Below are 15,333 nucleotides of genomic sequence, written 5' to 3'. Positions count from 1 at the left end.
TTGTTTTCAGTGGTAAGAGCCTAACACTGGATATGTCAAACACAGGCTTCTGTGGAAGCTTAAAAGACTCTCACAGGTTGGTTTGGGGAGGCTGTTTTTCACTTTGGTCTGAAAACAGTTTATTTTGGTCTCTTCTCAGGCAGTTCACCCACTGCAGGTGGCATTAAAGGAGATAAAACCAAGCAGAACGAGCCGTAAGTGTTTTGACTTTCAGTGATCACCTGCAGGTATGAATTTAAAGCCACAGTCTGTTCCATGGCTCTTTTTCTTCTCCTACAGTGACTCCCCAAATGAGAAGGAAGTGGAGGTAAGTCTCAACTGCTGGTATCCTGAATATTTCAGGTAACAGACCTTGTTGATAAACTCTGAATATCTCCTCCTGTATAAAAGAATGATCCAACTTAAACTGGATTTCTGTAGGTTAACTTCTGAAACCTCTTTCCAAGCCTAATGGAAATTTTTGCAAGAGATGGGATAGAGAAAGGTGGAAATCTGTAAAACTGAACAAAGACATGTCACTACTGTGACATTTGTTTGCAAGCTTGAAGGAGCATAGCTGTGACCCCCTCCTAGGCAGAATGTGCTGATTTAAAACAGTTCTGTCAAAAGGCACAGATGGCACAGGGTGCTGCCAGGATGTCACCTCTTGTGGCTGCAGAACATTACACCCATCACTACAGATGGGAAGACCTGCTTTAAGGAAGTGGGTCATGTTCACTTATTCTTCTGTATCTCTCCTAAATTTCAGTCAAAGTGTGTAGTCCCAAATGTCATGTTAGTGTCCAAATCTACTTAAATTACTGCATCACTTGGATTCCTCTGAAATCTTTTCTCTCACAACAGGCCGAATTTCTGAGGCTGTCTTTAGGTTTTAAGTGTGACTTGTTTACCTTGGACAAAAGAGTGAAGCTTGAAGAGAGGTCCCGAGACCTGGCTGAAGAAAACTTGAAAAAGGAGATCACAAATGCTGTGAAGATGTTAGAGGTTGGTATTGGCCAGGGCTGGCAGGTGGATGGGATAAGAGTGTCTCAAAACAGCTCTTTAAAGGGGAGGTGTGTGCATGGGATATGTGTTGAGCAAATATGAATGAAGTTCTGGAGCAATGCAATTGAAATATGAAACATTATGATCCAAGTGCATTGTGTACTCAGGCAGTGGGGAATTTTTCTGTTGCACAAACATCTGATCCCTGCTTCAGCTGATTTTGTTAGAGTCTCTGCCCAGTGGAGCTCTGTATCCAAGTTACATTGACTGGGGATGTTGATGTGGGCTGGAGCACAGCTCCTCAGTGTCACCAGCTCAACCCTTCATTCTCTGTTAATAATTCACACCGGTTTTCTTACCAACGTGTGCTCCTAGGCACTAGTTCCTTTGTGTGAAGAAGATAACCAAGCACAGGAGATCATTAAGAAGCTGCAGAAAAGCCTGCAGTTCCTCAGCCAGTATGCAGCTCGAGTTGCCAGCAGAGCAGAGATGTTGGGAGCTATTAACCAGGTAACACTTTCCATCTAAGAGTACTTTGTACAGAGCTGAAATCTTCTAGCTGCAAAGGGATGATAGGCACATCTGCTTGTTGGGCTTCTGATTCCAGGACTGGATTTGGGAACCTGATGTGTGTAGTGTAGGCTGGTCAGGACGGCTTAGTGCTAGCCTTCTCACTCTCTTCTTACAACGAATTCCAGGCACTGACAGCAGCTATGCTGCACTAGAATTGTGCAAAAACCCACAGTAGAAATAAGGTTGAATAAAACAGACTTTGCAGCAGTGAGATGTGCAAAATACCAAGCAGGGTAGTAACAATGGCCTTGATGCTGCAAAGATGGTTCTGTGCCTTATGAAAAGGGCAGCTAATCAGCTAAATTTATGGAAAAATCACAAAGCCCTGCTCAAATGTTAGGTGTAGCTGTGTATAATACCCCAGAGCAGCATGAAAACATGACCTGGCAATACCAGCACATGCATGGTGGCAGCTGAGACTGTAGATCAGAGGAGATGATGAGTTGTGAGGGCTTGGAAAACTTGGAAATCTGATTAATTTATTCTACAGCAAGAGTGATCCCCAGAGAAATTAAACCAGTGTAGCATGTACCAGGCCAGGGGTTGTAGTGGAGCTTTGGAAGGGAGGATAGAAGTGAGATAGCAGAGGGGAGCAAATGTTTGAGGGGGATCTCACCAAGCATGAGGCAGTTCCTGAGAGCTGCTGCTGTCCCTGCTCCCTCAGGAGAGCCGGGTGAGCAAGGCTGTGGAGGTGATGATCCAGCACGTGGAGAACCTGAAGCGCATGTACGCCAAAGAGCACGCGGAGCTCGAGGAGCTCAAGCAGGTCCTGCTCCAGAACGAGAGGTCCTTCAGCTCCCTTGGAGACAGAGGTAACCAGGAAAAGCCTCTTTCCCCCTGCTAGCACCTGCCAGACAGACCCTTAGAGCTGCAGAATACTCATAGCAATTTATTACCACTGTTAAAAGCAGCTCTCTGAAATTACCCTTGTACCTAAACTATCATGGATCTCAGAGTGTGTGGGACCACTGCAAATACACAGGAATGTGTTCTGGCTTTCAGCAAAATGCATGGCATGTGTCAGTGATAATCTTATTCCTTGTGAGCAGTAAATTTGGGTGCTTGTTCACAGTAGTTATTTCGAGGTAGCTGAGCTTTGGCTGATCTCTACAGATGCACTTTTCTGACCCTTTCTACATGGGAATTACAAACCCTAAAGTGCAGGGAGCCTCTATTTCCACTTCTAAGCAGCCAGGTTTGCAGCCAGTGCTGTGCACTTCTGGCTTTGCCACAGAAGTGTTAAATTCTTCTGAAAAATAGGATGTTTTTTAAACATCAAAAGTGAAGGCTTCCACACCATAAAATCCTTGCAGGAGCCTTTTGGAATTACAGTGAAAGCCAGTCCTGTAACAGGACACTGCCTCAATAATAGAATATATTGGATAGTAATGGCAGAAGATGATGCTTGTGGAGGATGGGTAATGTGTCAATGTTGTGAACTTTATTTAATGAAATACAGAGCTTTTTCCTGAGGTCTCATTTCTGCTTTCTGAGAGTGCATTGCTTAAACTTCAGAAAGTCAGACCTTAGGCTGCAAATTAAACTTGCTGTACTCCTGTAAGCAACAAACTCCTCTTGTAAAGCTCTGATGTTTGATCTCTTCACAGATGAAGCTATGAATAAGAAGCTACCAAGTCCTTTTAACTTTAAGGTAATGGTCCTTACATTAAGCTTCAAATTTTAAGTGTGTGTGCTTTTCTTTGCTTTATAAGCTGGTGTTCTGCTGCATGCTTGACTTGGTGCTTCTCTGTCACAAATATGGGCTGGTGTCCTCAAACATGAGGATTTACTTTTCAGGTACCCCACCAACCTTCTAAGTAGTCCTCCTTAGAAGATAAAGGTAAAATGCTTGGGCTCTCACTGGTTAATAAATACTGTTCATGTTTGGCTCTCGGAGTTAGAGGAGAGTTTAGCACAAAAACAGGAGATGGGAGCAGTTCAAAATGAGTGTAGGAATTCCTGTGAGAAGTTGAGGGATGTAGTTACACTGAATTTTGGTATGCTGCTGGAAACTGTGCAGCCAGCCTCACTTAAGTGTGCAGAAAGAGCTTACTGTGGAAAGATGCTACTTTAAAGATCTGATTTGATCGTGCTTGAGATTGGATTGTGTCACTTCAAGCTAAGTGTCAACATTTTTTTAAATATAGTTTGTATAAAACAGATGGTATTTTGTGTGCTCAGTGGGTAACCCAGTTGTGCCTTGCTAAGAGCCAGTAATTCCCCTTATTTGTGTAGCCCTCATCAGCCCTGCGGAGAGTGAGCATTGCAACAGTGCCCAGGAGTGCTGGGAATGCAGGGAGTGCGGTACCATTGGTAAGTAGGGGATGCTGAGGTGCTTCACCTCCCCAAAACTGACTGGGATGAAGCATCAGAGTGCCAGTGCAGTAAACATGGCAAATTTCTCCTCCAGGCCCAGTTCCATGAACCTGATGGGGATGAACGGAGTGACAGATTCAGCAGGAGATCAAGCAGTTGGTAAAGTTGCCTGGGCTTGTCTTTGAACGGGGGAAATATTTTCTGACTAACTATGCCTGTAGTAAGCAGATTTTGGAGCATCTTGGGGTAGAATAATGTTTAGGCTACACCTTTCACATCAGTTTTATGTGCTATAATAGGTAAATGAGCCTTAGGAGCTCACCTTTTTTTATTTATTGAGCACAGAGAGCTTTAAAAAAAAACCCCTCAACTTTCTTGCTTTAAAGCTAAAACGTGAAATCTAAATATGTACAGTGGATGGATCTGTAGTTTTGCTAGATTTTATTTTTTTAATGATCCTAATTTCAAGCAATTAAATTTGTAAGTTATTTGTCTGAGGTTAACCAAATTAGTGGGTTGCTGCTAAATTTCTCATTGTCTACTGGGGAAAATGAGACAAATTTGTTTGACACATGGCAGGGGCAGGCTAGGGGTGAAGCAGAATGAGAAGCGCCCCTCGCTGCAGAGGTTCCTCAGCACCTATTCCTGGGCAGAGTATGAAGAGGAGCATTTTGAAACCAAGTAAGTTCAGCAGCAGCCTCCTCCGCGGTGCTGGTTTGGTTTTCAATGAGCTTTTAATTCACCACCAGGCCAGGGCTATAAAGCCAAGCTGTTGTGACTTTGGCAAAGCTTTGGAATTGTTGGTTCTTTTTTACAGAAATGAGCAGTTGGAGTCACCTGCTGAAGTACAGGAGCAACCAGCTAGGAAGGAAAGTGTCTCTGAAAAAGGAAAATGCCCATCCAAATGGACCCTGGAGTCAACGTGAGTTTCTGTCACAAGTAAAAGCCATGTTTGGGAAGTTCACATGGGAAGAGGGTTCAAACAAAAGGCCAGGGCTTTCAGTGCTTTCTAAAAGCAAGATTTCTTGCTGCTTTTGTAAGGAAGCTTCTGTGAATGCTCTTTAGAACCAGTGTGAGGTTACAGGGAGAATGGGTGGGCTGGTGAGCTGGGACAGCTTATCAAGAGTTTGCTTCCTTGACTGTGTTTTATACTCAGAACCAAAGCTCCCTCTCCACAGCTCCCAAAACAGTAACAGCCTGTCGCTTCTGATGTTTGTGGGCTCTGGTTTCCTTCCTTTTTGGGGTGGGGTGGGAAGAGTTGCACATTTTGAAGAAACTCTGAAGGGCTCTGTGCTCTCCTGTCCTGCCCAGGTACAGTTTGATGTCGGCATGGGCATCCCACTTCAAGGCTTCCTTCTGCAACGCGAACAAAACCCTCTGGGTGTCCGTGTCCATCCTGGTGCTGCTGGCTGCTCTCACCAGCTTCCTGACGGGGCTGTCCCTGCAGAGGCCAGCAGATGCAGCCCCTGTGGGCACTGGGGACTCCTGGACATCCCTGCAGCAGCTGCTGTGGCCCTACACAGGACTGCAACACCACGGCCCTCCCCCGGTGTGACCCCGGCCCCACTGCCATGGCTGCAGGACAGGAGCTGAAGCTGGCATTTTTTCCAGGTTCCATGCTGGATTTGTTCTGCTGGGTTGAGGATGTTTTTTGGTGGGGGAGATGAATTTTTCTTTAAAGCATGACTTGAAATGGAAAAAAAGAAGTATCTTTTCCCCATTCTGACAAAAGTTGTCTTTAAAAGTAGCTAAAAGGGTCTCTGTTCTATTGAGGTTTACAATAGAACAGCAATTTTGAACATAGCTAACAATAAACATGTCTAGGTGGTCTAGCCACAAGAGAATAAAGAATTTATTTTGCTTGAACAAAGATAAAATGTTTGCATTTTAGATCCTGTTTCAATGATTTGAATAGAAAAGGATTTAAGACTTGAAATGTAACTTTATTGAAAGCTTTTGATAATAAAGTTTTAAAGGAAAGCATGCAGTATCTAAGAGTATGCTAAAACTCTGGTGGCATGGAACAGCTGATATACAGAATCAATAAACAGGAAGCCAGCTCTTTCCACTTTATCCAGGGCTTTGCTGCTGGCAGAATCCTTGAGCATATGGTAGAGTATGGAGTGAAATTCAGACTCTTCTTTCAGCTCTTCTGAAAAAGCTTCACTGGTTTCAGAGAGCTTGAGGTTCTGTACTTTGTCATCACTAAGCATATAAAGAGACCAGTTATTGTCTTTGGCAGAGCCTGCTGTAAGATGTTCACTTACCTGTTGCAGGGAAAAACTGCAGTGAGGTGAAGCCTGTGCCATTGCTGGAGCACAAATTCTAATATTTGTGTTACATGCAGTTAACCTGAGTGAGAGCCACCCCAGCTTTCAGCAGTGGGTGTGTTACTTTTGTCCAACCACATGTGAGAGTGTTTGGCTGGGACAGGTTTTAACCCTGTGCTTTAGTTCCCAGGTGGAGACAGATCAACACTGAGGTTGCTTATTCCCTCCTTTGCAGTAGGGAGCAAAAGAAGCCCTACAAGCAGGAACCAAGTCCAGCTATTCCTTAAAAAGCTGGCACAGCAGACTGCTGATTTTCAAGGGGCCTCTGTAGAGCATGAAGCTGTCACCCCAGCTCTAGCTAAAGCCTCCCTTGGTGCTTCATCAGTTCCATCTTCCTTTGCAAGTGTCTTGTTCCTGAGACTTGTGTTCCCCAAGAGCTCTCAAGTGCAGTCTGTGACTGAACTGAGCAGGGGCTGAAGCCACCATGGGTGAGTTAATTCTTTCTGTCTGACTGGGGAAGGGCTCAGTGCTGGGCTGACTCCACAAACCTTGAACACAAATCGTTCTGGCCCTGCTGCTCCATTCCACTTGCTGTGAGCAAAAGCAGCTGCAGGCAGAGCCATCTGGTCATAGGCCTTCACTTCTGCCAGGGCAACCTGCAGTGCACAGGTACAAATCAGACAAATAGATCTCACTCCATTTCCTGTGTTGCAGCACTGTCAGAGCCTGCTTTATTCAGTCCCTGGCTCAGCTGGCAGCGGAGCAGCTCCCAATGCAGCAAGGGGTGACCTGGGGGAAAAACCACCAGGAAACTCTGTGGCACTCACCTTCCTGGGCACAGGCACATACTCAGAATACTCAGCTGGGAAAATGTTCACTCCAGCATACACTGATTGTATTGTTGTACATACCAGTGAAAACAACTTACTAGTCAGGGAAGCTCCTTTCTGGTTTAGGCTTCAAATATTGATATTTTTGCTATGCTGCGTCATACCTACATCATCTGCTACTCTGGGCTGTGACCTTTCATTTACAGATCCTGAAGAAAGTCAGCTTTGTGCAGGAATTCAGAAATTACACTGGTGTACTGATTTGCACACCAATGAACAGATGGATAATCATGAGTGGCTGGAACTTTTAGAAGAAACAAGGAGCATTAGCAGTAGGCTGCTAAAAATCCTTATATTTGCCTTGGTAGAGTTGGGAGGAAGAAGAACAATTTTCAGGTCTCTAACAGGTGGAACAAGCCTGAATGCAGCACCAGCAGCAAAGCACTGACTTGAAGCTTTCCAGAGCAAATGCACAAATGCTTTCTCATAATAAATAACTGAAATTAAATATCCAGTGCAGTGCTTGGGAAGGGAGAGACATTCACATTGCTCTTGTGGAAGCATCCCAAATTCTTCATCAGGGACCCTGTAATAATTATGGAAATTTTTTACTGCAGATGTTTGATTTAAAAGATTATTGTCAGTACCTTAATTTGTATCTGGTTACAAAGACTGCAGTAACTGTGAAGAGTCCTTCATCCACACCAGTGGGGTGCATTTCCCAGGCCTGATAGGGCAGGTTCAGGTGAGTATCCTGGAGAAGGGCCACTGTACAAAAAGCACCCATCCTAAAGGAGATGCTCTTTTCTTCTTCTTGATAGGTTATGTTGCTGATGCTGTCAGTTCTCCATTGCTGGCCTGGACAAAGAGGATGGAAAGATACAGTGATGTTCATGGAAGGCTTCTGCCAGTAATGCTCAAGTAAAACTAACCAAAAAAGTAATAACAATTGATTTGAGGTTTTAAGGTGGTTTTTTAAAAACACTGAAGTCCCCATACTATTTACGGGCTCCAAACTGGCCCTTATTATTACAGCTGGATTGTAACAAAAGTCCAACTCGTGTAGAAATTCTACTATTGAATTTTAAAATACAATAATTTCACAATTATAAGCTGCACCATTTTGACTAAAATTTTAGTCCGAACCCCAAGTGCGGCTTATAATCAGGTGTGGCTTATACATAGAACGAAAAGTTGCTCTTTTAGTTTGGAGGACAGGTGTCTGCTGAGAAAGGCAGGAACTTCTCTTTGAAATGGAGAATGCAAACCCCCTCCCTCCAAATTATTATAATTTGGAAATCAAGGCAATTTCAGGCAAAGATATGGGAATTAGGAATAACAGTTCTTTTCTAGGGAAATTAAAATAGAAATACAGTACTACAAAGAGACAAACTCCAAACCCTGACAAAGTCAGGGTACAACCTGACACCCTGTCAGGCAGGGTGTTGGTAGCAGTCCCATTAAATGGTGGCTGCATCCTCCTGCAGTGACAGATGTGATTCAGTTGGAGCAGTGCTCCTGTACAAGGTGCAGTTTCCCTCTAAAGGTCCAGTGGTGATGTGGTGAAATCCAGTTTTCCTCTGGAGTCCAGTGGAGAAAGGGGCTCCCTTAGTGTCCCAAAACCTCTGTTTTTATCTTGGTAAGAAATGTTGGGCTCTTCCCCCTGGCTGGAGCAACTTCCAATGGGATGCAGTAATTTTATCAGTCCCACAGTGGGACTCAATGGCCATTAGCAGAAAATGACTGGCTGGAGGAAGGATGGGTTGTGAAAAGATAAAGAACAATGCCCTGCCTGGTTTCAATGGATGGGCCATTAGCAGAATATCTCCCGCAGAGATCAGGATCACTGCCCCCACCCTCAACAGATGGTGATAGAACAGATACCTTTTATCACGCTCCATATTTTAACATGTGGCTTATAATCAGGTGCGGCTTATGTATGGACAAAGAATGAAAAGTTGTTGGCACACAGAAGTGCGGCTTGTAATCATGAAATTACTGTAAATTTGTGTCCTAAGTTCATACCTGCAGGCTTCCATCTGGCTACTACAGGCACTTTAAAATAAATCACATTATCAGGAAGCCTCAGGGTCATCTGCACTGCTTCCTCTGTGCCATCTTCAGCCTGTCCTGGGGAATATGGATACCCCTCCAATCCAACATCCAGCAGCTTTGGCAAGAGAGGAAAAGGGCAGATCAGGGGTTTATCAGAAAATGCAGGGTTTTTTCTTTGAGTTCAACACACCACTGCAACGTTCTTTAATGCACTACCTGAAGGATTTGCTAATATTGCACATTTCCAGCTACAGCTTTGAAGGCAATAGAAGAGTAGCTACCCTGAGGCCTTGGAACCCTTCCTGTGCTGCTGAAGGCACCCTCAAGGTATGGTAGCTCATCCCTTTCTAACTGAGCCCCAGCCCCAGAAAGCAGGAGCAGCTGGGAGGCAGAAGCAGCCTGTCCTCACAGTGTCACAGGGGTCTGGGGATGAACAGCCCAGGCCTCTTCCCCTGACCACAGTCCTGCTCTCTGAGTCTGGCTTATTGGGAATTCTGTTTGTTAAAGGTTTCCAGTTTCACTGTGCAGTCTGGGGGGTAGCTCAGCACTAGAGGAAACCAGAGCCCAGTGCCCACAGCCATCAACCTGCAGAGCCTGGAGCTGAACCCGCAGTGCCTTTTCGTACCACTGTGCTTTTACCTTTTGCATATGAAAAACTGATGTTGCAAACCCTGCCTAGTTAGTTTGCTGCTCAGGAAGTCATGGCCAGTGCCTGTGGCAGCAGTGATAAACCTCAGGAGCAGCTCCCAGGGGTACCACGGCTGATCCCTGTCCTCCCTCACCTTCACCATGCTCCAGTCCCTGATGCCCTACAAATGTTGATAAAATCAACAACCCTTGGTCCCTCTTCTGGAAAATTCAGCAGACAGCAGGAGTTAACCTGGTGCTCCAACTCCCCGGCATTTCCCACCTCTCCTGATTCTCACTGTGTGTGCTGGAAGTTCTTCACTGCAGCATCTCAGCCCCATCTGCTGGTGCTCTTCAAAAATCGTTGACCTGGGGAAAGGCAGAGAGCTGGGCAGTGAAAAGCTCTTCTTGGTTTGGGGCTGAGCTGTTGGATTTGTGGCCAGTTCCAAATGCTTTCTAAAAGAATAAGGTTTTACTGACAAAATGAATCCATCATTACCCACAGGCACAATAATACAGTAGGTTCTGGACAGGTTTAGTAAGATTGCATTGATATGAAAAGAAACAAGGCATGTAATATATAAAAATAAATAAAAATAAGGCACCAAAAGTGGGCTGAAGATGAAAAACATGATAAAGAGCAAGAGGGATATAACCTGAAATACAACTTTTATATAAACAAGATAATTATGCCTAGAAAAAAAGAATTATGTATATATCACCAAAAAAAAAAAAAAAAAGGAATGAATTTAAGGTTTAATTGGAAAATGTTAGTTTAAAAGGTAGAAACACTGTGGACAAAAATGTCCATAAATATTTTCTTAAAAAAAAAACAGCCCACATCAAACATCACAGGGCATAGTACAGGAGAAGTTACTGTTGACAGAAGTCAAGAAAAAAAAGTGTTCAATACTGTAAAAACAGCTACTGTACTTGCTATGGAATTTGCTTTGAGAGAATGAGATCAAAAAGTGACAACTCTAAAAGTCTGTTAAGTGGAGCTAAATTATACCAATAATTTGCAGTTGTTTTATTTAAGTCAGTACTGCAAGAAAACTCTCTTATTAAACCAAAGGGCACCACCATGTGGGACAGACAAATGGTTTTATTCTCTAGAATTAGGCCCTCTTTTAACAAGGTTTAAGACCAGGTACTTCACTTTAAGCACCCATTCAGGTACTACTCAGTAACACCCCACACTACACCAATGCCTACCATGACATGCATTGGAATAATTCTGAGGAAGTAAATCTCCCCAGAGCCTGGCAGATTCATGAAGATTATAGGTGTATATAAACATGATAAATGTGTGCATAAGCATAAATAATAAATAAAGATAAGTGAGGGGACAAAGTCCATTTTCCTATCTGTCCCGTTATCTCTCGGCACTTAACAATCATTAATAAAAATGTCAACAAACCCCAAGTTTATCAAAGCATCCCGATATTTATAAACTTTGCTCCATTCACGTGGAGATATTGCAGTGATTCCATGGATCTTGTAGTGGCCTGGGTTGGAAGGGACCTTGAAGTCCAGTTCCCCTGTCACAGGCTGGTGCTGCCCTGGGGGCAGCGTGTCCCGGGATGCTCCCACTCAGGCTTTGCTCCTGTGTCAAAATTGTCATGGGTTTAGGTCTTCAAAAGAGCAGAGCAGTTGTTGGTTGCTGTAAAGTTGTTTATTTGTAGAAGCACATCAGTCTCAGAGACAAGGAGTCCCAAGTGTTCAAGTTCATGTTAAAAACTTTCTGGTGCAGAGGCAGAAGTTGCAGCAACAGCTCCAGTCTTCTTCCAGGCAGTGATGATGGCAGAGAGGAGAGAGGGAAAGGGAGAATCTCTCCCCAGTGCACAGATTCTTATTTACAAATTACCCAATGAGCTAAAAACATGGACCTGAAGCATTTCTTCTAAACCTATTAGAATTCTAGTTCTGTAAAAGTTTGTGCATAACCTGCGCATGTAGCCTAGCTGCTCTATCTGAAGAACGTAAGCAATATCCTTACTGTATTACTTTTCATTATCTCTAGAACTATGTTTTTGAGAAGTCTCAGAGGGGTTTGTTTTTCACACTCCAACCCTCCTGGATCCCAGTGTGCGCTCACTGACCCATCCAGTGGTGGGATGGGAGCACGAGGGACAGACAAGGCAAGGCAGAAAGAGGGAGTGGGAGCAGAGAGGACACAGGAAGAAGAGGAAGAACAGGGTGCAGGATGGAGGTGAAATAAAAACAGCTGGGATGGGCAGCACTACAGAGAGGGATTAAAAAAGTGTAGGGACAGAGCAATCTAGTGAGAAACAATGGCATAGAGCAACAGGGAATAAAAAGGAAAATAAGTGAGGCATGGAGAAGGACAAATAGAAAGAGTGGTAAACACACAGGAAGGACAGAGGAATATAAAGAGGGAAACAGGGTCAGAGAGAGAAAATTACCACGGCAGGTGGGTGTTGGGGGAAGACAGCAGAGGGATGGAGAAAGAGAGGGATGGGCAGCAGGATAGAGGGTTATAAAGAGAAGGGTACAGTGAGGGAGAAGGGCTGAGCAGCAGATGCAGACAGGTACAGGCAAAAGGACAGTGAGATGAACAAAGAAATACCATCATGGTTCAGGACAAAGGAAAAAGGAGAGGAAGGAAGAAGGAAAGATAAAGATGCAGGCTTCTCCCTGCTCCAGCTTTGAAACACACCCTGGTGATTCCTGGCTATTATGGCCATCCTGTGGCCTGCAGCCTGGGGTCTAACCCAGCTTCACCAGACAGCTTTCTTTTTTTTTTTTTTCTTTTTTAGAGGGATTCAGAAAGAAAATTTACTCTGCACCATTCAAGTAAATTCATGTGATCTAGAGGCAAAAGCTGGATCTTTTCTCTTGCAGAAACTGATACATGCCCACAACTCTGGTAACATGGATGCATTCTAAATGTGCCCCACAAGGAAATGCAGTTTTGCCTGCTTTCTGTTTATTTGTTTGTTTTAAAAGAAAAATTAACTGGAATTAAAGACTAAAATGCTGTAGGATTCAGGAAGGTGGAAAAAATTACAGTGAAAAAGAGTTGTTTATTGACTCAGCTGGTGCCTGGAGTTCATACGATGAACAAATTAAGCATGCTAAATCCCAGTGGTAGAAGTTTACATTTCATAGAAAGAAGCTGTTAAAGGCTAGGACTGAGAAGAACGTTCCAATGACTGAAATTCCAAAGAGCACTCTTGTCTAATAAAGTATTTAAGTATTTCTTGACACCATGCAGCCTGAAGCACTGAAACTCTGCAACAGGATTTTAAAAATCAGACTGAATCTGACTGAATAGAACTAAACCCTCTTTATTACCTGATTTAAAGAACTTGTAGGAAATAGCCAGGCTAGATAAGGCAGAACACACTAGTTTTAATTTTTAATGTAGCTACCACACAGAAGACCTGTTTTGAATGCACAAGCTTTCAGATGGATAGGATTGCTGGAAAGAAAAGCTGAAGTTTTTTACAAATGCCTGTAACTCATAGACTGAATATCAAAATTATTTTCATAGTATCAGAAAGCTGTTTTTAATCATCATCAAAATACATGAGTTTTTGCTTTTCTATCCAACTGGGGAATGTGGAGCAAACCTCCAGGGCCCAAAAGCTGGCAAGGCTGTGAGACTGCAGCACACAAATGCCATGAGCACAGCCTGGTTCGCTAGGAGGAAGATGACGGGAGCTACAGGTGTGTTCCATGCTGGTTGTAGGGAAGGTGCTCCATTTCAGGACCACAAGACTCAGAGAAGGAAAACTGGCATTCTGAGCAGACAGCAAAACACTTGCATTTGTGCCAAGCACATCCTGGAAGTGGTGGGATCTTCTGATTTGGGGCTCTATTTTGAAAGAGACAACAGCAGGAGAAGCACTGGACAGCTCTTCCCTTCTCCCCTGCATCTTCCTGCATCCATACATTGAGCCTGGACCAGGTTCAATTGCAAAGAAAGAGAAGATGGACCTTGATACAAGATCCTGCAGAAGGAATCTGCTGTCATTTCGTCACCCAGCAGAAATACAAGGTGCTGGATGTTCCTATGGAAAGTTCAGTGTTTTGCCAAAAAGAACAGACTCCAGCTTTCACCTAACTACAGGTCAGCAGAACAGAATGTGGATCCCAGGGAGATGGACTGGCTTTGTGCAGTCGTCAGGCACTGGAATTGCTCATAATCACTTCTCCCCTTCCTGACTGCAGAAAACAGCCCAGCAAGGAGTAAATCCTTTCTTCTCAGTTCCAACCTCCTCCTTCTTTCAGTCCACAAACTGTTGCACCTGAACAGTCAGCCCAAAGCATGTGAAAGATGCTGGTTTTAGAAGATGAAGTAATAACAACTGTTTCGTTATTCTCCAGCTGAAGGTACTGCCCTACTCTGGAAGAGCAGTACAAAACACAGGAGATTAAAAAAAAACCAAACCAAAACACAAACAAACGTGAGGACTCCCATATTCAAAACTGTCAAGAGACATTTCTCCCACCTCTCTGCCACCTGCTTTTTTATGTCCCCCAGCATGGAGTTCATCACTGTTTCTCTGTCATTTGCAAAGTGCCACATCTCAAGGGCCCCAAAACCAATACTTTCCTCCCTCCATTGGACTTGATGATCCATGTAGATCCCTTCCAGCTGGGAAAATTCTGTCCTGTGATTCCAGCACAGGTCCAGTGTACAAGAAGAGGCTGTGTTGCAACAGGATTTCCTACACTCCTGGGAATTATGAGATAAAACTCCAACAGGAAGGAAATACAGAATAAACCAGGTGGTTGGTGTTCTACATATTTCCTTTGGGAAGACAGACCTGGGCTGGGAAAGGTCAGCCACGTGCTCTTCATTTAGTTTCCACGGCCATAACAACATCACACCCTGGAGCCGCTCTAGGTAGTGCTGCATAGTGAATTATGTCCATTAGTTTACAAACTGAGAGCCTGAAACCACTTTGGAGACACAGATATGTACATATCTGCCTATCTAAAGAGAATATTTAGTTTTCCATGAATAAATTTAGGAAGCCTGTAATGAGAGCTGGCTGAACTTGCTCAGTGGATTTTCCTTTCCAAAGGCAAAGGCAGTATTTTGCTTAGTAGGTTAGATCCAAACAGTGAACCATAACCTGAACTACTCAGCTGAGAGGAAGGGTTTCACTTCATGTGAGAAACTCCTTTGAAATGACCCTAATTTGAGTCCAAAATATACGCCCTTTTGAGCATTATATAGTTTTAAGAAGCAGATTTGTGGAAGGGACTTAGGGGGAGCCTGGTCCTGTGAAGAACTGGTTTGACTGCTCCTGCCTGCTGTCCAAAACTGGCTGAATTTGTAAAGATCATGGAATCATAGAATATTTTGGGTTGGAAGGGACTTTAAAGTGGCCCCTCCTGGGGCAAAGCCATGCACAGAGATGGGGAGGAGACACTCCACTGCCTTGCAGCCTCTCCTTATTTGTTTGGATTGTCACAACATGATTTACTTCATCTATAAATATCCCTCTGGCACAGGGAATAATGCACTGGATGATGTTTTCCAGATGGTCTCATGTTCCTGGGTAGGTGATCCCCTGGCATCATTAGGAGAAGGAAGGAAACAGGGTCTGCAAGCTCACACATCATTGTCCAAGTGACCTAAAAATAATTCTATGTCCCTCCTTGCTCTCAGGACATAGCAGGAAGAGTCAATTCCCTGCATT

The 15,333-nt window shown here is 44.0% G+C and overlaps 1 protein-coding gene across 1 annotated transcript in view; it reads left to right on the top strand.

The window, feature by feature from the left end:
- IRAG2 (inositol 1,4,5-triphosphate receptor associated 2) overlaps positions 1 to 5,710 on the top strand; it is a 36,492-nt gene extending 30,782 nt beyond the window's left edge. Inside the window, exons 30-40 of the mRNA XM_042779205.1 lie at positions 140 to 194; positions 280 to 307; positions 844 to 984; positions 1,360 to 1,494; positions 2,222 to 2,369; positions 3,165 to 3,208; positions 3,793 to 3,870; positions 3,968 to 4,032; positions 4,453 to 4,554; positions 4,691 to 4,795; positions 5,185 to 5,710. Of these exons, the coding sequence (XP_042635139.1) occupies positions 140 to 194; positions 280 to 307; positions 844 to 984; positions 1,360 to 1,494; positions 2,222 to 2,369; positions 3,165 to 3,208; positions 3,793 to 3,870; positions 3,968 to 4,032; positions 4,453 to 4,554; positions 4,691 to 4,795; positions 5,185 to 5,428 (1,145 nt within the window). The 3' untranslated portion in view covers positions 5,429 to 5,710. The remainder of the gene's footprint in view (positions 1 to 139; positions 195 to 279; positions 308 to 843; positions 985 to 1,359; positions 1,495 to 2,221; positions 2,370 to 3,164; positions 3,209 to 3,792; positions 3,871 to 3,967; positions 4,033 to 4,452; positions 4,555 to 4,690; positions 4,796 to 5,184) is intronic.
- The last annotated feature ends 9,623 nt before the right edge of the window (positions 5,711 to 15,333 follow it).

Source organism: Catharus ustulatus, chromosome 4 (assembly GCF_009819885.2).
Source record: "Catharus ustulatus isolate bCatUst1 chromosome 4, bCatUst1.pri.v2, whole genome shotgun sequence".
Lineage (NCBI taxonomy): Eukaryota > Metazoa > Chordata > Aves > Passeriformes > Turdidae > Catharus > Catharus ustulatus.
The sequence above is the reverse complement of the archived record's forward strand: the minus strand, read 5'-3'. Positions and strand labels throughout refer to the sequence as shown.